Source organism: Thalassophryne amazonica, chromosome 8 (genome assembly GCF_902500255.1).
Source record: "Thalassophryne amazonica chromosome 8, fThaAma1.1, whole genome shotgun sequence".
NCBI classification, from domain to species: Eukaryota; Metazoa; Chordata; class Actinopteri; order Batrachoidiformes; family Batrachoididae; genus Thalassophryne; species Thalassophryne amazonica.
In genome coordinates, this window is record NC_047110.1 from 102493206 (window position 1) to 102515980 (window position 22775).

General features: G+C 40.2%; 1 protein-coding gene across 4 annotated transcripts in view; it reads right to left on the reverse strand.

The window, feature by feature from the left end:
- Positions 1-605: 605 nt before the first annotated feature.
- The window catches only part of ppp6r3 (protein phosphatase 6, regulatory subunit 3), a 106157-nt gene continuing 83987 nt past the window's right edge, over positions 606-22775 (reverse strand). The window contains exons 20-26 of one of the 4 annotated variants that reach the window (XM_034177116.1): positions 19609-19819; positions 15490-15587; positions 11523-11712; positions 10422-10439; positions 7129-7230; positions 2372-2443; positions 606-1344 (exon numbers count right to left, since the gene is read on the reverse strand). In XM_034177116.1, the coding sequence (XP_034033007.1) occupies positions 1293-1344; positions 2372-2443; positions 7129-7230; positions 10422-10439; positions 11523-11712; positions 15490-15587; positions 19609-19819 (743 nt within the window). In that variant the 3' untranslated portion in view covers positions 606-1292. Of the gene's footprint in view, positions 1345-2371; positions 2453-7128; positions 7231-10421; positions 10440-11522; positions 11713-15489; positions 15588-19608; positions 19820-22775 lie in introns of all 4 variants that reach the window. The other 3 variants (XM_034177115.1, XM_034177118.1, XM_034177117.1) reach the window with 3 other exon arrangements.

The following is a 22775-nucleotide window of genomic DNA, read 5'->3' on the forward strand; positions in this document are numbered from 1 at the left end:
CAGGAGAAATTAGACTCATCCGCTTCATGATCCGATATCCGAGGAGAAGCGCCAGTGTCAGACTGAATGCCCCCCCTACAAATCTGTCCCCCTGCCTTCACTACGCATGCGTAATTTCTGAGCATCAGCAGCGATTCACCGCTTATCGCCTTATTTCTCCTTAAAACTGATTTTAGAATGATTTAACAGGTTTTACTTTGTCATCTGATGGTTAATAATCACATTATTCCTTTTGATCGATTTGGGTGTAGAGAGTCAGACTCAGTCTCTGACACGCTGGTGTCGCGCTCTGATCGGTCCCGTCTTTCATTATGAAATGATGAATTTATGTGGAAATGACTGCTGTAAAAAAGCTTCAGATATGTCACAGAGAGATGGTGACTGGAGTGCACTTTTAAGCAGAAATGAGGCGATACTCAATGAATCGTTGCTGATGCTCCAAAATGATGCATGTGCAGTATGCAAAAGGGATCACTTTTGGGGGGGGGGGAGACCGATAAGACCGGGATACCGGCTCCTAGACACCATTAAAAATGTTCAGTCAAGCTTGCAGTGAAGACGCCAGCTGCAAGATTACAACCTAGCCAACATGAACGCAGCCCGCTAGGAGAGAAAGTGTTATAACTCTTTAGTAATAAAACAACCGTCTCACTTCCACAATAAACTTTAAAAAGCATACCAAAAAAAAAAAAAAAAAAAAAGGCTCATCAATTAATGCAGAACAGGAAAAAAGAGAAACATTTACAAACAACAAATTTGTCAAAATAAAAAAGCTTTTTCAAAATGTTTCATTTGTAGGTGGTGCTTGGCTCAGACAGACCTGTGCTGGATGAGCAACATTGGTTCAACCATTTGTTGATGTCACGCAAATTAAATCAACATGTTTAGTGGCTTATTGGGTCACCCCCATCTGCTTCACTCCTCCACCTGTGCGTTCATTCAGTCATTCAGCTTACATTTCTGTATACCTCTTTCATTTTATAAAATATTTTATTCATACAATCATTTCTTTTAACTATAGCAACATTACTATTTCATTTTGAGTCACACATCACCTCATAAGAACAATAGAATATAAACAAATGCAAAAAATTATTCTGTATTCATTTTCAGTACGTCTGTCCGTTTGCCTTTTCAGTTCATCTTCTGTCTGTACACCTGTCTATCAGTGATGAGCCGGTGGGAGTATTGCTGGTCCTGGTGCAGCTCCGAGCAGTGGCCTCTGCTGATTGGCCAGGAGGCAGGCCCTGCGGGGCAGAACAGGCTGGCCATTGGTTGGCACTGGTGGACCCTCACACTGGCCCGTTTACAGCTGCTTCTGTGGACACGGCGATCTGATCCAGTCTGCAGTGACAAGTTCAAATATAACCCATTTAGATTCTTTGTAGTTTCATTGCAGTGTGGTCACACTGCAAAAAAAGTGTTTTTAAATCTACCTTTTCAAAAATCCCCAAATGCCCTCAACTTTACATCTGTGCACGCTGAAGTTGTCTGACTTTAAGGGAAATATAGACAAGAAATGGCTCATTTCAGACTGCTGTGACATACGTAATAGACCTGCTCTAACCTGCTAATTCCTGTGGTCTCCTACATAAAGACAAATGTGTGAAGGGAGCGAGTGAGCGAGCGAGAGAGGACAGACAGCAGCTCGTTGCAGTTAAAATAACAGAATCCAGCTGTTTCTTGAAGTAATGAAGATGTCTATGCCCCACATCTTTCCCTGTCTCTTCCCTTCTTTGCCAACAGATAAGCCGGTGTCGCAGACCGAACAGTCCCCTTTAAAAATTGGTCCACCCGGCCTTCACTGCGCCTCTGTCATTTCAAAGCGTCAGTAGTGACTCACCGATTATCGCTTGTTTCTGCTTAAAGCTGCACGCCAGTCATCATCTATCTCAGCAACAGATATCTGAAGCTTTTGTTGAACAATCATTTACACATAAATTCAGCATTATTTCATAATAACAGACAGAGGAAGCGATCAGAGTGCAGCAGCCAGGCGAGCTGCTACGTTCACTGCACCTCCATCATTTCAAAGCATCAGTAATGACTCACTGATTATTGCCTTGTTTCTACTTAAAATGGCCTTGATTCTGCTTAAAACCAACTTTAGAATGATTTAACAGGTTTTACTTTTTCATCTGATGGTTAATAATTTGATCGCTTTGGGTGTACAGAGTCAGACTCAGACGAGCTGCTGTGGTACCAAATGACGCATGCGCAGTGAAGGCAGGGCGGACCGATTTTTAGGGGGCGGACACCGGCTGTGGTGTGCACAGCCAGCCTAAAGCAGTCTTTGTGGACATAGAACATGCAGTACAGATGCAGCGTCATAACTTTGATAATCTGTGTGTATAACGGCAGTAAGACTTACTTGGCCTCTTCTATGGTGGACATTTCTTCTAGAGGACCATTTGAGAGACCTAGAGACGACCGACATTTCTCACTGTTCAGACTGAAAGACAAAAGAGAAAGCAAAAACACGCTCTCAGAACAAAGTGAGCATGACGAAAATGTGGAAAAATATTCAAAGCAAAACTAATATTTACTAATACTAATAGAAAAACATTAAAAAGTAAAGAAAAATGCTTAAGGCCCTTTTTGTTAATCTTTATACCTAGACACCTGAATGTCATGTACAGAACAATATAGTTTATTTTTTTTGTTCATCTGTTATATATTCAATTCCTACATCAATTTGAGATGCAGGTCTAGAATTAATTTATTACCGTTTCATGATGCTAATACTAAGAAAATAGATGCATCTTGACATCACCAGATTGTAATTACTTCAGGCACTGCAACCTAACAAAGATTAATAATCTGTAAGTCATGTCACCCCTCCCTTCATTTTTTCTCAACGGAGTTGCACTGATTTCAAAAATGACCCAGGCAACTGGCAAAGAAAGCAGAAATGTTTTTTTCCACGTGTATAGTTGTTTTGTTTAACATTAAAAGCAATTTACTCTTATAACAACATTAATTAGCCTGTTAGCTTCTGGTCGCTAGTGACTGTGCTGAGTACGAGGGTAGGCTGAAAAGTTCTAAGGCTCACTATAATGCAGTTAATGCATTACTCCTTCATGGGGAGCCTTAGAACTTTTCAGCCTACCCTCATACTTCTATAAGACTGTAAATGTCAAATTCTAGAGAAAGAAAATACGAAGAAGAGACAGGCAGAAAAAAAAAATGCTTCACCAGGGAGATTAATTGAAATAGAAATACAAGAAGATGCAGCATAATTTAGAGAGAGAGGCGGTTAAGGCTCAGGAAAACAGACATGGCTGCTGTGTGTGAAGTTGAACATTAAAGGAGAAAAGGACTTGCACCAATCAGCCAGACAGGGGGTCATGCTGGAAAAAAATGTGCAGCAGGTTACGCTGATAAAAGGTGTCGATGAAAATGTGCCAATGTGTTGAGAAGATGGAGGACGTTCTTTGAGGTGCTGGGGGAAGAAGGCTGGATGATGCATCAGGAAATGCGGTGGATCAGTAAGGCTGAAGTGATAGAAGCTCTGAAAAGTGGAAAGGCAGTTGGTACAGATGATGCACCAGTGGAGACAGAGGTGAGATGAAGTCACTGTCAAGTCATGAATCAGCAAGTCCCAAGTCAAGTCAGCTTGCAACTGATGGTCATTATGACTTGAGACTTGACTTGGGACTTGCCAATTCATGACTTGAGTGATTTCTTCCCACCTCTGAGTGGAGAGACAAAATGTTTAAGGTGGTATGGCAGTGGAGCTTTAAAACCAGACTAAAGTACAGAGAAGGCCAGAAAGAGTTTCAGCTTTGTCGATTTGAGGAAATGTTATATGACAGGGTAGCGAGAAAAGAGATGTTCTGTTATATGAGGATCAGGGAGGTGGCAGAGAAGTATATGAGGGAGGCACAAGATACAGTGGAAGACAGTGACAGCAGTGAGGTGCACGATCGGAATGATGGATGGGTTCAAGCTCAAGAGGGGATTGCACAGAGCCCTTTACTTGTCTGCAATGGTGACAGATGAGATCAGACAGGAGTCTCCAGGGACTATGACTTTTGTAGATGACTATGCGATCTGTACTGAGTAGGGAACAGGTTGAGGAGTCTGGAGAGGTGCAGGGTTACGAAGCAGAGCAGCTCTGTTGTGCTTTGCTCAATCGTACAACCAACCCCTGCTGGGAGATGAACCCATCAATTTTTATGACAGAAACCATTTCCTCCACCCACCCCATAGGCACAAACTGTTGACAATCACGTGGGTGCCTGTGTTGGATACAGATGCTAAGCCAACCACAGTCTTTATTCATCAAACACAAATTTCCATGTGGTGTTAGATTAAGAATCATCCGGTGTTCAGTCTGTTAAATCTGTCCATCTTGTATTTTACATATTTTTCTGTTGTAACTAGGGTTGGGGATTGAGAACCGGTTATTTTTTAAGAATCGTAAAGAAATGGTTTGAGCCACCGACATCAAAAGCCTTTTTGCTTAATGATTCCCTTATCGGTCGGTCCTTCAGTTGACATTACGCCGGAGGGGCTGTTATTTTTGAGGGTGTTTTTTTTTTTTTTTTTTTAAGTGAAAATGATCATTTCTCTACGATGATTGCAGACCTGCTGCAGAGTGGGTCTGCTTGAAGCTTGAACCAATGAAGCAGCACTTCAACTCACTGCTTCATTGGTTCTCTGCTTAGCTCCCCCCCACCGAAGCGCAGGTCCACAATTTCTTCCTTAACTCCTCTCAAAGTCATTTAAAGATGTCGATCATGAGTTATGTTTGTGCGGATTAAAGTCATTAACTGAGATTCTTGTTGCCGGTAAGAAAGGAGAATCGTCCTCCGTTCCTGTTTTGGAACTAAGTGCACAGCTTCAAACACTAAAGTTGGATAGAGTCCGGTCGGAATTGATAACTTCAAAGCGAATCACCGTTTTCAATCAAATGAGGCCTCTTTCCAAACATTGTACACACAGCATACTACAACAGACCAAAACAGTTTTTTTTTTCCCCTCCCAAAATGAGAGGTCCTCCGTTCTTTATGAATTACATCAATCAATCAATCAATCAATCAATTTTATTTATATAGCGCCAAATCACAACAAACAGCTGCCCCAAGGCGCTTTATATTGTAAGGCAAGGCCATACAATAATTACGTAAAAACCCCAATGGTCAAAACGACCCCCTGTGAGCAAGCACTTGGCGACAGTGGGAAGGAAAAACTCCCTTTTAACAGGAAGAAACCTCCAGCAGAACCAGGCTCAGGGAGGGGCAGTCTTCTGCTGGGACTGGTTGGGGCTGAGGAAGAGAACCAGGAAAAAGACATGCTGTGGAGGGGAGCAGAGATCAATCACTAATGATTAAATGCAGAGTGGTGCATACAGAGCAAAAAGAGAAAGAAACACTCAGTGCATCATGGGAACCCCCCAGCAGTCTAAGTCTATAGCAGCATAACTAAAGGATGGTTCAGGGTCACCTGATCCAGCCCTAACTATAAGCTTTAGCAAAAAGGAAAGTTTTAAGCCTAATCTTAAAAGTAGAGAGGGTGTCTGTCTCCCTGATCCGAATTGGGAGCTGGTTCCACAGGAGAGGAGCCTGAAAGCTGAAGGCTCTGCCTCCCATTCAACTCTTACAAACCCTAGGAACTACAAGTAAGCCTGCAGTCTGAGCGCGAAGCGGTCTATTGGGGTGATATGGTACTATGAGGTACCTAAGATAAGATGGGACCTGATTATTCAAAACCTTATAAGTAAGAAGAAGAATTTTAAATTCTATTCTAGAATTAACAGGAAGCCAATGAAGAGAGGCCAATATGGGTGAGATATGCTCTCTCCTTCTAGTCCCCGTTAGTACTCTAGCTGCAGCATTTTGAATTAACTGAAGGCTTTTCAGGGAACTTTTAGGACAACCTGATAATAATGAATTACAATAGTCCAGCCTAGAAGAAATAAATGCATGAATTAGTTTTTCAGCATCACTCTGAGACAAGACCTTTCTAATTTTAGAGATATTGCGTAAATGCAAAAAAGCAGTCCTACGTATTTGTTTAATATGCGCTTTGAATGACATATCCTAATCAAAAATGACTCCAAGATTTCTCACAGTATTACTAGAGGTCAAGGTAATGCCATCCAGAGTAAGGATCTGGTTAGACACCATGTTTCTAAGATTTGTGGGGCCAAGTACAATAACTTCAGTTTTATCTGAGTTTAAAAGCAGGAAATTAGAGGTCATCCATGTCTTTATGTCTGTAAGACAATCCTGCAGTTTAGCTAATTGGTGTGTGTCCTCTGGCTTCATGGATAGATAAAGCTGGGTATCATCTGCGTAACAATGAAAATTTAAGCAATACCGTCTAATAATACTGCTTAAGGGAAGCATGTATAAAATGAATAAAATTGGTCCTAGCACAGAACCTTGTGGAACTCCATAATTAACCTTAGTCTGTGAAGAAGATTCCCCATTTACATGAACAAATTGTAATCTATTAGATAAATATGATTCAAACCACCGCAGCGCAGTGCCTTTAATACCTATGGCAATACATCCTGACATCCTCAACACAGCCAGCTGTAAGAGCTCATCTCAGAGGCAATGGAGTTACATTTGTGCCATTGTTTGAAAGTAAATGCTTTTGACAAAAACTACAGATTTTGTTAATTTCTATATCTGTACATAGATCTAGGATCCACCATGTACAGATTTTATTTATGTCTAGAAAACAAGAATTTCATATTTATTTACTTTAAGACTCAATAAAATGTTCTTGACATAGAAAACCTGTAAAGCCTGCTTTAATACACGGAAAATTCACAGGAGGTATTGATAAGGGAACCGATAAAGAATCGGATCGATAAGCGGAATCGATAATGGCTTATCAATACCCATTCCTAGTTGGAACAAAACTTGTCAACTTGAGCAATTTTTTTTTACTGTTCTCAAATGCATTACATTTTATTAATTAAAAAGCTGTTGTAATTAACATAACACATACACAGACACCCCCCAACCCCACACACCCCCTTGGCCTTAAACCATATGGATCCAGCACCAGTTCCCGTGGTGTTTAACACAGATCTTCATGCAGATGGTGACTGAACACTACAGAGCCTGTGCACACATGGTTTCCAGGCAGGTGCTGTGTGTTGTGTCTGACCCCGTTTTTGGACAGCAGGCTGAGCTGTTGAGGCTCGTTCTCTCAGAATCCAAACTCTCCACTACAGAGTATTTCTCTGAAGAACCACTCGTCTCTTCATCACTGAAACACAGCGCACACACACACACACATATATGAACATTATCATCATAACATGAAACATAAGTGGCATATCCATACACACAGGTACACCCCCCCCCCCCCCCCCCCCCCCCCCACACACACACACATACACACACACAGGACACACATGTAAACCGTGATGCATGCTGAAATGACTGACAGAGCACAGAGAGAAAGAACAACAACAACAAAAGAGAATGGAAGTGTGGAAGGAAATCTGCGATTAGGAAAATGTCCCAAAATGTACAGAAAATGGAGAAAGTTGAGAGTTTTGTTCGTTGTGGAAAATGGTTGGCAGGCCTAAAAACTGATTTGGATACCGATTAGACCAGAATTGACTGTGCCAGCCGTCAGTCTTGTTTTGTCTCAGAGAACCACCAAAACAAAAAAATCTTGAAGCCTCATCCAAAGCAAAAATCCTCCAAGCATCCACATACAGTCGAGGCTGTAAATTTATATAAACACTGGCTGAAACCTTTCAAACTCAATTTTCCCCAACTGCACACATTCCATTTTTTAATCAAAGTATGCGTGTTACTTCAACTGTTGACTTTATGTCTCAGCTCAAGTAGATTTAAGTTTTGTCCACTGTCAGATTTTTAGTGTATCAAAGGTTTTCATACACCAAGATGACTTCTCTAAACAGCATGGAACTTTGCAGAAACTGGTAATTACTTTTAAGAGCTTGTTAATTAATAATTTACATATTTAGGGTCGACTTCCTCCTTTGTCGAAGACATATTTATGGCAAGGTGACGCTGCAATCTTTTAAAAGGTGGAAGATGTCACATTTCAATCTGTTGCCTCCAATGGCAGTTGTGATCCTGAGCTTCAGTTTGGTCTTTGGTACAAAGGCTATTTCACTGCCGAGTGTTAATTCCTGAATAACGTCAAACCTTTATGGTTCCAAGCATCTTATTTTTTAATAGATTGCACAGTTGCTTGTGGCATCCTGAATCTTTGAGACTGTGGAAAATAACCGAACTTGTAACAATCTGAAATTTTGGTCCAGATAGCTTAAGTTGGCCCTGTAACAGATTGGTGGCCTGTCCAACATGTACCCTGCCTCACACCTGATGGTCGCTGGGATGGGCTCCAGCTCCCCCGTGATATTTAATTGGAAGAAATAAATGGTAAATGGACTGCATTTATATAGCGCTTTTCCATCTGCATCAGACGCTCAAAGTGCTTTACAATTATGCCTCACATTCACCCCGATGTCAGGGTGCTGCCATACAAGGCGCTCACTACACACCGGGAGCAATAGGGGATTAAAGGCCTTGCCCAAGGGCCCTTAGTGATTTTCCAGTCAGTTTTGGATTTCACCTGCTCATAAAAGCAAGAAGGCACTGATTCTCCAAAGAGACCCTAAGATGCAGTCCCAGGTGTCACCATTAACAGCTTATCTTAGACATCCAAAAAAAATTAATGGTGATTATATCAATTTCTGAATTCTTACAGAAACAGACATGCTGTTTAAAGAGAATCAACTTCATGTATGTGTAGGGGCTTGCTCTGTGTTGTGTTTTGACTCCTCCCACTTTCTTCACTCGGGATGCGAACTCTATCTTCAGCATGGGAGACGGGCGTTCTGACCAGTCGGCTAAAACCCGGGCTCTGACACGACTGATCAGAGCAGCCTCTGGCTGTTGGGCCGTGAGGCCTCCATCACATATACAGACCTTTGTCTTCTAACTATTAATTTCAAACTTTGCTTCTTTTCCATATAAAGTAACATTTTACAACACTAACTGTAATGTGTTTTTTTTTTTTTTTGGTTGTTTAAAAGCCGGTGTATGTAAATGCTCCAGTACTCAAGCGGTTGATGCTCAAATCTGAAGTAATGTGAAGTCCACCTGCCCAGGACAGTGGTCACATTTGTGACCGACTGCAAATGTTGAGGCTCCTTGAACTTAACTGCTGCCCATTAATACAAAAAGGAAAAAAAACAAAAAACAAAACCTTTCAAGGCAAGTGCTGTACTAGGGATTAACATTTAGCTAAATTCTCTATTCACATAATAATACTAGCAATGTTCCTTGTAAGTCAGAGTAGCTCGCTGGGGGAAAGCACACTACCATTACTGGACAGAGGCGTTCATTTTCAAGTTTCCTCTATCCAATATACCACAGCTGAAGCCTCAAAGTGTCTGACCTTCCTCTTCCATATGAGCAAACTGAAAGTGTGGAAGAAGAGCCAACACAGATGTGGACAAAGTCTAGTCTGTCAGAGGTTGTTTCAGGCCCCAGAGGGCCACGGAAGTCAGAGTCCAGTGGAGTGTTCTGTCCTGTATTCTCAGTTATGCAAAAGTATTCAAATTATTTCAGAGTGGTTTTTCTACTTTCTACTTTCATACTTTATATTTAATGACAAAATTGGCAACTATTCTGTGGGGAGTTACAGAAAAAGGTAAATGTTACAGGATGACACATTTGACCAGGAAGCAAGATTTACAAAACAAACCGTTCAGTTTCATGATGTAAAAGTGTCAATGCATACACTGATTTGTCTGCGGTACCACAAATTGGTGGATCATTTATCAGCTATCTACAGCATAGGTTCATCGTGTCAATTTGGGGGAGAAGCATTAAGGGAAAACCTCCACCCCCCTAAATTCATATTTGCATCTGTAAACTAAGGGAGGATTTCAAATTGTTTAATAAGACATGGAAAGTGTTCATTTTCTAAAGACCATTATAATCAAGGGACAATTAAACTGCACCACCTCATGGCCTGTTAATACGCCCGCCCTCAAAAGGAGACTGTAACAGAGATACAGCCAATAAGAAGGCTTATACATGGGCAAAGAAACATTTAAAAATAAAACAAGAAGATGATGTAGCCTATAACCTCTCAAATTCCAACTGCAAAGATGATTTGTAAAGTTCAGAAAAGCAAAAAGAACACCAACCAGTTAGTGTGGGCAGCTATCAGATGGATCATTATAATCAGTAATCTATCTAATTTGCTTAATGTTTAAATTTGGAAGGAAAAAATACTGTACTTTAACACCTTTGGTAAACGCATGCAGAATGGAGATAATGAAATAAAACAAACAAGGAGCTGAGACCAAAGAAAGAGATCAAAAACTGGGAAAGAAAAGTTGGTGGTTGACGTGACAATAAGACTACATCACGGCTGCAGGCTGATCTCCGATTGGTTGTACATACCGATAAGATTTCAACACTCTGAAGAAGACCACACCCACAACGTACAGCAAGAGAGAGAGAGAGAGAGGAGGGGAAGCTCAGGTTGTAAGTGTCGGTCTGTTCAGACAGTTGTTATTTACTCAGACAGACAGACAATATTATGCAGCATCAACAAATGACAGGAGGACATGTGACAAATCGAGTCTGACTTTAAACCTGTCAACTGAGACAACCAACTCACTGTGGAGGACTGATGAAGCACCCAGAGGTGTTTTGTATAAGACATGTGCATCAAAATCTACCTGAATTCACTGTTCAGTACAGGAGACCCTTAAAATGTTAGACACAAATGTTTTCTGAAATAATTCTGCCATTAGCTCACACTACATGTTGTATTATGCGCAATAAGTTTTACATGTAGAGAAATACAGTACCAATAGGATCCCTATCCAGACTTAAAAGTTAAGTAGCCATAAGGACCACAGCCACCCAAAAAGGGGCAACAATTTGGAAATTTCATCAACATACAACTATCAAAGTATGACGTGTCATACAGTGAAGCTGCTTTTTAATACTGAAAAATATGAAATGGCATTATTTTAATTTGGCAAGTGCTAAGGAGTTAAAACTGTAAGACCACTTGGGGTGTGTGTTTATAGACAAGGTAGTTTCAATGACAAATCATCTCCTCTTTTAATATGTTTGAAATACTGCTGGGTACTACGCTGCAAATAAAAAAGGGAAAAAATTTAATAAAAAAAATATTGAAAAAAAAAATAGTGTTGTCAATGACTATGTAGTTCTATGTATATCAGTATCTCACTATACAATTTTTAAAATAAAGCAGCCATTTTATTTGAAGCTATCTTTCAATATTACATATGCTATCAAAATGGGATAGTGTGTTTTAAATTGCATTTATATACACACAAAAACCCATTTCTTCTAAAAAACCAGTACAAGACGTTCATGTGAATGACATGTCCGGACTAGTAACCACTCTGGACCAGACGCTGGAGTGCGAGTATCCCAGAGTCTCACTCAGGTTTTCCAAAGTTTACAACAGATTCACAGTAATCACAGCCAGTTGCTTTGTTTTGCATGTTGGGACATTTGACTCACCTCTTGAAGATGGCAGTCTCGGTCTTGGCGTCTACAGTGAGGCTGACGGTTTCTTTCATGGAGCCATTTATAACAGTCTCTGTGATACTTCGCTGCTCACAACACGCCGATTCTGCCATCACTTTAATACTCCCACAGTTTTTAGAGGAGAACGGAGGAGTTGCACTGGCAGTCAACCAACCGTCACAATCTGTAGAAAGGCAGAAAACAAAGAAATTAGTCAAATTTGACGAAGGCCACTGAAGCAGTTTTGCAGGTTTATTCATTTTAACAATATTTCTCCTGTGTTTGGCTTTTAATTTACTTGTAAAAATTTAATGAAAGGTGCAAGTTACTGAATCCAAATCTTAAACACCAATTTTAAACAAAGTCTCTTTGCTTTGTGCAACCACTAAACCTGACCAGATATAGAAACTTCAACTCTGAAAATACAAATACTCTGTTTAGTTGGATTCCTCTTTAATAATTTTAAGATGAAGTGGCTGGTGTGTGAATGTTCTCCAAGTAGCCCATTCACACATACTAGACCGGTCATGGTAACTACTTTGTTGGGCAATACTGTCCCAGAAATAATTCTTGAAATTACTGTCATTTTAAGACAATGTTATGGCATCATAATGCAAGCACATGTGCACTTGCACCATGGTATGGTGACCAAGTGGTCAGTGCACTTGCTTCCAAAACAGAAGGCTCCAGGTTCATTATCTATATAATGAACCTGAATATGTGTCAGGAAGAGCATCCGGCATACAGCTTGTGTCAAATCAACATACAGATCCATATCAGATCTGTTGTGGTGGCCCAGAGCATCAAAAAAAAGGGGGGGTTTGGGGGGAATATTTATATAATGTAAATAAATAAAATAAAACTAGACATCTGTGAGCAAGCTCACAGAATGATAGCCCCAATCTGCAAAACCAGTTGCTTGCAGCCATCATATAATCCGTGGAAGTAAATATTTTCTGCACTGCTCAAATTCTGTACTGAAGAGCCCAACAAACCATTTAAACATCTAATAAATATGATGCATTAAAACTACAAACAAAACAAGTCTAATTATTTCCTTTTGAAGACTTCAGGCTGGAATTTGTTTCCTTCATACACATCTTCACATGGTGTGCTATTATGATTCAAAGTTTCCCTGAAATCTACGAAACAGTTTATGACAGGTTGTGCTTATACAACCCCTGGCAAAAATTATGTAATCACCGGCCTCGGAGGATGTTCATTCAGTTGTTTAATTTTGTAGAAAAAAAGCAGATCACAGACATGACACAAAACTAAAGTAATTTCAAATGGCAACTTTCTGGCTTTAAGAAACACTATAAGAAATCAAGAAAAAAAGATTGTGGCAGTCAGTAACGGTTACTTTTTTAGACCAAGCAGAGGAAAAAAATATGGAATCACTCAATTCTGAGGAAAAAATTATGGAATCACCCTGTAAATTTTCATCCCCAAAACTAACACCTGCATCATATCAGATCTGCTCGTTAGTCTGCATCTAAAAAGGAGTGAACACACCTTGGAGAGCTGTTGCACCAAGTGGACTGACATGAATCATGGCTCCAACACGAGAGATGTCAATTGAAACAAAGGAGAGGATTATCAAACTCTTAAAAGAGAGTAAATCATCATGCAATGTTGCAAAAGATGTTGGTTGTTCACAGTCAGCTGTGTCTAAACTCTGGACCAAATACAAACAACATGGGAAGGTTGTTAAAGGCAAACATACTGGTAGACCAAGGAAGACATCAAAGCGTCAAGACAGAAAACTTAAAGCAATATGTCTCAAAAATCGAAAAATGTACAACAAAACAAATGAGGAACGAATGGGAGGAAACTGGAGTCAACGTCTGTGACCAAACTGTAAGAAACCGCCTAAAGGAAATGGGACTTACATACAGAAAAGCTAAACGAAAGGCATCATTAACACCTAAACAGAAAAAAAACAAGGTTACAATGGGCTAAGGAAAAGCAATTGTGGACTGTGGATGACTGGATGAAAGTCATATTCAGTGATGAATCTCGAATCTGCATTGGGCAAGGTGATGATGCTGGAACTTTTGTTTGGTGCCTTTCCAATGAGATTTATAAAGATGACTGCCTGAAGAGAACATGTAAATTTCCACAGTCATTGATGATATGGGGCTGCATGTCAGGTAAAGGCACTGGGGAGATGGCTGTCATTACATCATCAATAAATGCACAAGTTTATGTTGATATTTTGGACAATTGAAAGGATGTTTGGGGATGATGAAATCATTTTTCAAGATGATCATGCATCTTGCCATAGAGCAAAAACTGCAAAAACATTCCTTGCAAAAAGACACATAGGGTCAATGTCATGGCATAGGGTAAATGTCAATGAGCAGATCTGATCTGATGCAGGTGTTAATTTGGGGGATGAAAATTTACAGGGTGATTCCATAATTTTTTCCTCAGAATTGAGTGATTCCATATTTTTTTCCTCTGCTTGGTCTAAAAAAGTAACTGTTACTGACTGCCACAATCTTTTTTCTTGATTTCTTATAGTGTTTCTTAAAGCCAGAAAGTTGCCATTTGAAATGACTTTAGTTTTGTGTCATGTCTGTGATCTGCTTTTTTTCTACAAAATTAAACAACTGAATGAACATCCTCTGAGGCCGGTGATTCCATAATTTTTGCCAGGGGTTGTAAGACTCATCATCAGGTTGATTCCCACATGTCCCTCCCTGAAACATTTGCTTGCATGTGGTATAAAGCCCATTAGAAAGCTGCAGCTCACCTCAGAACCAGCGTTACATTGGGTAACATCCATTTATATCACTTGCCTGCTGTACCGCCTGCTGTACCACCCCCCCACCCCCCCTGTAAGCAGCAAATGAAAGACTATATAGAGGCTTAGCATGTGATGTCACAGGTCACGTGTAGGGCAGTGCCACACGCAGCTAAAGGTCAAGTTTAGGCAGTCACAATACACTTGGCTGTGTAAACAAGCAATCTCAACTCATCTTTCACCGTATTTTTCCAGTATAACACCATGGTTACAGTTAAAAAGAATAAAAAAAAACAAAAAACAAAAAAACGAAAAAACAAAACTGCACAACTAAAACATTACTGAGTTTGTTACAGAAGCCGCTACAGGACCATGAAAAAAGTGAGTCGGCTGACTTTTCTTCCACAATCTCAAAACAGCGTACACAAAATTCAATAAAGTTAATGATGAACATTATCACTAAATACTATTATAAATATGTAAGTCTGCAATCCTTAATTAACTAAGTCCTGAATGTACTTACACGTGCGGTGATAATAATGTCTCCAGGTACAGTCAACTGCGACACCGGTGCTGTGTACAAGCGCCCAAAATAGTCATTTTCTCCTTGTACCACTGTAATTCAGCCCCAGAAAGATGCCTGTATGTTCATTTACTCCACTATCAGGTTCAGACATGATGACTTTATCTCTAAGCTTGTCCCACACTTTGCAGTACACTGTTTCTCGTATAAATAATCCTTGAAGCCCTGCGCATGAAAATTCAGTAAGGTATATCTTATATATTATATTCCAATTCTAAGGTGGAACTATGCCAGTATGACCGGCAACATGGCGATGGGGACTGGTTGAGTCACATGACTGCAAAGGGTCTATACAGTACAAATAGCTCCAGTTGTCTGCTTTTTACCAATGAAGGGTGCCCCCTGCTGTGCTATAAGAGATACTGCAGTGGCAATATTACTTGGGTCTGATGAGGATGGGTTTTACTCCATTCAGCTTCAGGTGTGAATTCAAACACACCAGTGTACCACATACGTGCAGGAACATCTTCTCAGAGCTCATGTGTGACGGGGGCTTCTGAGTGAATAAGAGACTTTACAAGCTCACTATCTTACTTCCATAAATACAAATCTCCTTTTACTTCATTAAACCAGCATTTTAAAATGTATCCTTTCTGGAAACTGAGAACACGCATGTGCAGACATCTCACCGTCTGGTTGCATGGGCGCATTTACACCCAGTGGATCCACTGTTTCTATGCTTGTTTCCATGGCAACAGGAGAGTTAGATCTCAAAGGGTCTTTGGGGCTGAAAGACAAGTGGTTTAATTCATCAAGCACTTTTTCCAAATATAACAATGTTGACAACATCACACATTCTTGTAAAATGGTAACACAACCAAACAAGTAACAGCAGCTTTCATGGCCACCAGGATACTACAAATAGCAACACGTCTTCACAAGCAACCCGACAGGCCTGTCAGCCCTAATTTTAGGTTACGGTCACTGTGTATGCTAAAAGATAAACGTGCCCCAACAAAAGATCCACTCATTCTCAGACATATCTGCAGTCTGATCCACAAGTACTTAGGAAGTGAAAATTTATGCTTCTTAAGATGCCGACTTTTAGGGTTACTTCAAGGGATTTAACAAATATATATTGAATTCTCTCTTTAGGAATTTACTGTCTCGTGTATGCACAGTCCACTTATTTCTAGAAACTATAAGTAACAGGACAATAAAATGAGGATTATTTTTAATAGAAATCATTACTTTTACAGCCAGTTATTAAATAATATTTATGTTTAAAGACAACAACCTTAAGCAATACAGAGTTTTAAAGTGTAGGTGACACCAAAAAATGTGCACAAATAATCACTAAAAATGATGAAATGTTGATATTTTAAAAACTCCTGAACAAAAGTCGATAAGTGCGCAGGTGAAGGATGAACAGCTGTGTGAAACCTGAACTCTATTTCAGCCCTCTGTCATGGCCATATTGTTGCTACATCATCAGGAGAACGGGATCTGCTTATTCGAGACCAAATCAATTGTAAACACAGCGGCGGTCGAGTTGTTTACGGACGATTTTTTTTTCTAGTGTGGAGCTTTTAAGTCCAGTATGAAGGGGTTTCTGAATTAATATATCTCTGAGGTGCTGTACTGTTCCACTCAGTTTTAAAAGGGCAGTTGTCATTCCAGTGCCTAAGAAGTCACCTATTAGTTGTTTAAATGACTACAGGCCAGTCGCGCTTACACCTGTGTTGATGAAAACCTTCAAACGTCTTGTGCTGGAGCACATTAAAGCCCAGATCCCCGTGTCTGTTGATCCACTCCAGTTTGCATACAGACAGAAGTGTGGAGGATGCTATTTCATTTGCCTTGAAGTCCGTGTACAAATGTCTGGACAAGGAAAAATCCCAGGCTAGAATGCTTTTTATTGACTATAGCTCTGCTTTTAATTCTCTTGTCCCTGCAAGGCTCATCCAGAAACAGACTTCTGGGTTTGAGTGATGTCGTTGTACACTTCGTACACTTACGACTGTGTTGCGTCCTTTCACAATAATTTGATAATTAAGTATGCAGATGACAACTATTATTGGTTTGATCTCTTCTCATGATGACTCTTTGTATAGATCTCAAGTGCAAAACGTGGTTTCCTGGAGCGAGGAAAACAATTTGAAGTTAAACACTGCAAAAACTTTTGAGTTGGTTGTTGACTTCAGTAAAAATAGATCTTATGCTCCCATCATATTAAATGGTGCTGAGGTGAAAACAGTTGAAAACTAAATTTCTGGGATTGTTTTTATCTGATGACTTGAGCTGGAATTATAAAACCAACGGAACTGTTAAAAAGTCTCGACAACAGCTTTTTTTCCTGCGTAAGCTAAAAGAATTTACTCTGAACAAGAATATTCTCTTAAATTTTTATCACAGCTGCACTGAAAGTCTTCTTAAAAACGCTGTAACTGCATGGTTTGGAAATGCCACTGCTAAAGAAAGGAAGGCTTTGAATAGAGTGGTTCGTTCAGCCAGTAGAACTGTCTGTCCTGGAGGACATTTACAAAAAAAGGCTCAAGTCCCGGTCTTTGGCTATTACTTAAGATCTCCTGCATCCCGCCAGGGACCTGTCTGAGCTTCCTTCGGGTAGGCGCTATCGGTCTATTAAATGTGGGACATCGCGTTATAGAAAAGGTTTCTTCCCACAAGCCGTAGCAATGATCAACACTCTTTGATTAGTTTTAAATGTATCTTAAATTATTTTGTGGCTTTGTTGTTTTTAATGGCATTTTTATGTTCTTTTATGTCTTTTTATTGTTTGTGTATGTCTTGCTAGTGCACTTTTGAGCTCCTTGCACCATTTTTCCAATGTGGTTTTAATACTGCAAATGGCAAATAAACTTGAACTTGAAGAAGCTGTGGGGGGGCATGGTAAATAGACTGCATTTATATAGTGCTTTTCCATCTGCATCAGATGCTGAAAGCGCTTTACAATAATGCCTCACATTCACCCCGATGTCAGGGTGCTGCCATACAAGGTACTCACTACACACCGGGAGCAACTAGGGGATTAAGGACCTTGCCCAAGGGCCCTTAGAGATTTCCGACCAGGCTGGGATTTGAACAGAGGAACCTCTGGTCTCAAGCCCAAAGCTTAACCACTAGACCATCACCTTCAGGGACACGGCCTCATGGTTTTGAGCCTTATTTAGACAATGAGGGAGAAGAAACCTTGGAGAAAGACCATCAGGGTGACAACAGTGACAATATTGGCAGAGTTCAGAACACAGAATGATGATTATAAAAAAATTAATAAATAATGCAGGCAAATTCAGCATGCAGACGGAAAAGATAAACTGTTTTTATTCCCAGCTCTGTGGTCATAATCAACTGATGAGTTATTGTTTTTTAAAGTTTGTTTTACTGTCCTTAACATTAGAGAAACGTGATTAGGAAGTGTGGATTTTTTATTTATGTTTTTTTCCTTAGAAACAGGTACATACATTTCAATTCTGAAAAATGACACATTGCACCTGTGAGGAACTGAAAATATCAACTATTAAAATAAATCTTGTTTTCTTCTTGAATACAGTTAATGTACTGTACGTTAGTAGCATAACATATTAATTATTAAAACCATTAGTACATCATTAGATACCATCTTCACAAACTGATAAAAACTAACATATCCACATAAAGGCTGATTTTGGAAAATGATGTCTGAAAGTTTTTTTGCCCTGGCTGAAGAAAAGCCCCCACCCCCCCACCCCCACAACAGCAGTTTGGTGCCAGGTTACAGCGTCAGCACAGGTGTAATCTGTTAATTGCGGGATGGTTCGAGTCTTTGCTATGAACGGAGCATCCTCTCCCTCCACCGGGCCGCTTTGCGCTGCAAGTTGAAAGACTTGCAGCACCTGATCTGCTGCACGCGCTGAAAACATCCAATGATCCACAAAAACATTTTTTTGAAGTGAAAATACTTAGTTTTGCCTCCGTGTGGTGTGGAGATGCTGCGCGACAGCGTGCACGTGCGCTCATCAATATAAGTGTTCCACCTGCCAATCAAAAGGGTCCTGCAGTCAGAATTAACTGTTCTGACACGTATAAAAAAAAACGTGCAGCACAGACCCGAACCACTCGGTAGAAACAGGCTGTCAGTAGCCTGTAAAAATCCATAAATTTGCTGTATCACTGTTTAAGCTGCAGCGTTCAAGGAGTGTGAAAAAAGTGCCGCTGGTACACAACAGAGTCCCCACAATCCACTCATTCTGACGCATGTGATCCTTAGGAAACTGAAACTAGCGGACTCCATCTGCAACAGTGTTTTCATAAAAACTTGCAAACTCATCCAGCTGGCATAACTCCAGAAATGAAGCACTTAAACACAGACGTATGTCTGATTGTTAACCAAACAAATGGGGCTGTTAAGACAATAGTTCTCGGGCTGATATCACTTCCTCCTTCTTCACCAATGTTGTGACTCACCCTGAAGTTCCTGGCTTTTAGCGGTGTGCAGTTCAAAACCTGGATATTTATCTCTTCAGTAACCACACACCGGGAAAGCATTAATTTCAAACTTTAATTTTAGTCTTAAATACTTAAAAAACATGACACATCATGTCACCTACACTTTAATAGAATTTAACTATTGAATCAGCTTCATAAATCAACACTGTTTAAAAGAATATTGAGGCACTCAACTCTGAGCTGTGCGTCATTTGAACAGCCTCAGCAGCTGCAGAGCTAATTAGGCCGGTAGCGTAGTGGATACAGTGACGTGAGACTATTCTTGTCTGAATTAAAGGCCAGAGTTGGTTCGGATGTCCTACCTGACAGGGGTAAAGTTGGAGAAATCAGCCCAGCCGGTGTCTGAGTTGGAGGCGGCAGTAGCAGAGGAGCTCCATGCTGTCTCAGGGAGAACTTCTGTGGTGGGCGAGGACAAGGGGGCTGTGGCAGTAGAATTATTGGAGCTGGATGCTGGAGCTGTGGATGTACCTGTGTCCATTGGGATGTCATCAAAGTTTGCTGTCCATACTGGCCCTAAGATGGCAGAGTGGGGAAAAACACATCAAGAAAAGAGTGCAAAAAAAAAAAAAAGATTTCATGTATGTTTGGGATAAACCCTAAACATACATGAAATGCATTCTTGACCATTTGTTTTCAAATCCTTTTCAGTAATAAATAAGAAAAAATACTTTCTTCTTCAATTTCCCAGATGCATCTGTTCTTCTGTAGAGATCTTTTCTTCAAGTCAGTCTCACACAAAGGCACCTTTACCTGTCAAGATCACTTCTGCTGAATTGACACCAGAGCTTTCAGAGACTCAGAATGAACCATCAGCCGCAGGAAAAATTTAAAACAAATCTCTCAGCCTGATCTCCGCTCAGATTTGAAAATGTACAAGTTTGATAAACTTCACGGACATCAGCTGACAAGGACTCATTTTGCACTTTATAAAACGACCTTTATTCATAAAAATGACAGCACACAGCCCTGATCATTGCACACCCACTGGCTGTGATACTGAAATGATATTGCTCTTGTTTTCCCCGAGTTCATGTCCAAACTCGTGTCACTCTGGTCACATTAAACTGCAGGATCTGCTGCTGTCGTGCTGAAAACACTGCAGTCATTGCACACCTGCTGGGCAGTTATGGTGTGCTCTTTGAGGAGCTTTTGCGTGGCCTATGTGGTATTTATTAGAGGTGCACCGATCGATCGGGCACCGATCATTATCGGCCGATAACGCCTTGATCAAAAGGACCGATCACAACAGTGCAGGCAGTAGTGCAGGGAGCGCTTGGTCCTGTCATGACACGCTTTCCTCTGTGACGTAAACTCATTTTGACTTCTGATATGCGCTGGACGGACAAGGAGAGCAGTCGCCATCATCTAATGTAGTCCATGTCCGTCCAGCTCATATCAGAAGTCAAAATGAGTCAAATGGCTCAGAGATCTAAATAGACTGCTGTGTAATGAATGGAACCACACTGTCATCTAGAGGATATCCAGTGTGCGTGAGTGTGTATTTGTGAATCAGCAGGCATTTTGATTTTGTTTATTTTTTTATATGAGTGTAGAGGTACAGAGAGTACAAAGAAGCTTTGTTCATTTGATTTGCTTATACAACCCCTGGCAAAAATTATGGAATCACCGGCCCCGGAGGATGTTCATTCAGTTGTTTAATTTTGTAGAAAAAAAAAACCCATCACAGACATGACACAAAACTAAAGTCATTTCAAATGGCAACTTTCTGGCTTTAAGAAACACTATAAGAAATCAGGAAAAAAAAAATTGTGGCAGTCAGTAACGGTTACTTTTTTAGACTAAGCAGAGGGGAAAAAAATATGGAATCACTCAATTCTGAGGAAAAAATTATGGAATCACGCTCCAACACATCACTAGTATTTTGTTGCACCACCTCTGGCTTTTATAACAGTTTGCAGTCTCTGAGGCATGGACTTAATGAGTGACAAACAGTACTCTTCATCAGTGTAGCTCCAACTTTCTCTGATTGCTGTTGCCAGATCAGCTTTGCAGGTTGGAGCCTTGTCATGGACCATTTTCTTCAACTTCCACCAAAGATTTTCAATTGGATTAAGATCCGGACTATTTGCAGGCCATGACATTGACCCTATGTGTCTTTTTGCAAGGAATGTTTTCACAGTTTTTGCTTTATGGCAAGATGCATTATCATCTTGAAAAATGATTTCATCATCCCCAAACATCCTTTCAATTGATGGGATAAGAAAAGTGTCCAAAATATCAACGTAAACTTTTAACATTTATTGATGATGTAATGACAGCCATCTCCCCAGTGCCTTTACCTGACATGCAGCCCCATATCATCAATGACTGTGGAAATTTACATGTTCTCTTCAGGCAGTCATCTTTATAAATCTCATTAGAACGGCACCAAACCAAAGTTCCAACATCATCACCTTGCCCAATGCAGAGTCGAGATTCATCGCTGAATATGACTTTCATCCAGCCATCCACAGTCCATGATTGCTTTTCCTTAGCCCATTGTAACCTTGTTTTTTTCTGTTTAGGTGTTAATGATGGCTTTTGTTTAGCTTTTCTGTATGTAAATCCCATTTCCTTTAGGCGGTTTCTTACAGTTTGGTCACAGACGTTGACTCCAGTTTCCTCCCATTTGTTCCTCATTTGTTTTGTTGTGCATTTTCGATTTTTGAGACATATTGCTTTAAGTTTTCTGTCTTGACGCTTTGATGTCTTCCTTGGTCTACCAGTATGTTTGCCTTTAACAACCTTCCCATGTTGTTTGTATTTGGTCCAGAGTTTAGACACAGCTGACTGTGAACAAAAGTTGGCAGTTTATTCTAGTGTCTTTATTTGAATGCATGTTTTTTGTTTTTATCATTAAGTTTAAATGCAAAAATAGTCCCATACATTAGACCTATATTCTTATTTTGGGCATGATCCAAATATGTAGTTGATTGGTATCGGCCTTGATCGGTATCGGCAGATCAAAATTTCAGTGATCGGTGATCGGCTTAAAAAATCCTGATCGGTGCACTTCTAGTATTTATGCGTCTTCCAGGTAACGGAAATCAGGTACATTGTACTTCACGACCAACAGTGCGATCATGGAGGTTTGTGAGAGGATACAGAGTCTGCCTTGTAAAGGCCTGCGGCAGCTGAGCGTCTTTGGCATCATTCAATGCAATTTCATGACTGCACAAGAACCGCTGAACAGACCCTGTGTAAAGAGGATTTAAGATAATAATGGTCATGTGTGAATTTCTGAAAATGCTACTTCATCGTTCTAACTGCTCACTACATTTATAAATCAAGTTTAGCTTAGACTCATCCATTTCATTTGTATGTAAACCAACACAAGAACTAAAGATCTGTGAGCACGCTCGCAAAATGATACGCCCCACGCTGCTGTACTACTTGTTTGTACATCTGTAGTAATAACTGTTTTGTGACTAAATATCTGAATTATAGCCCAACATGCCTCTTTATAAAT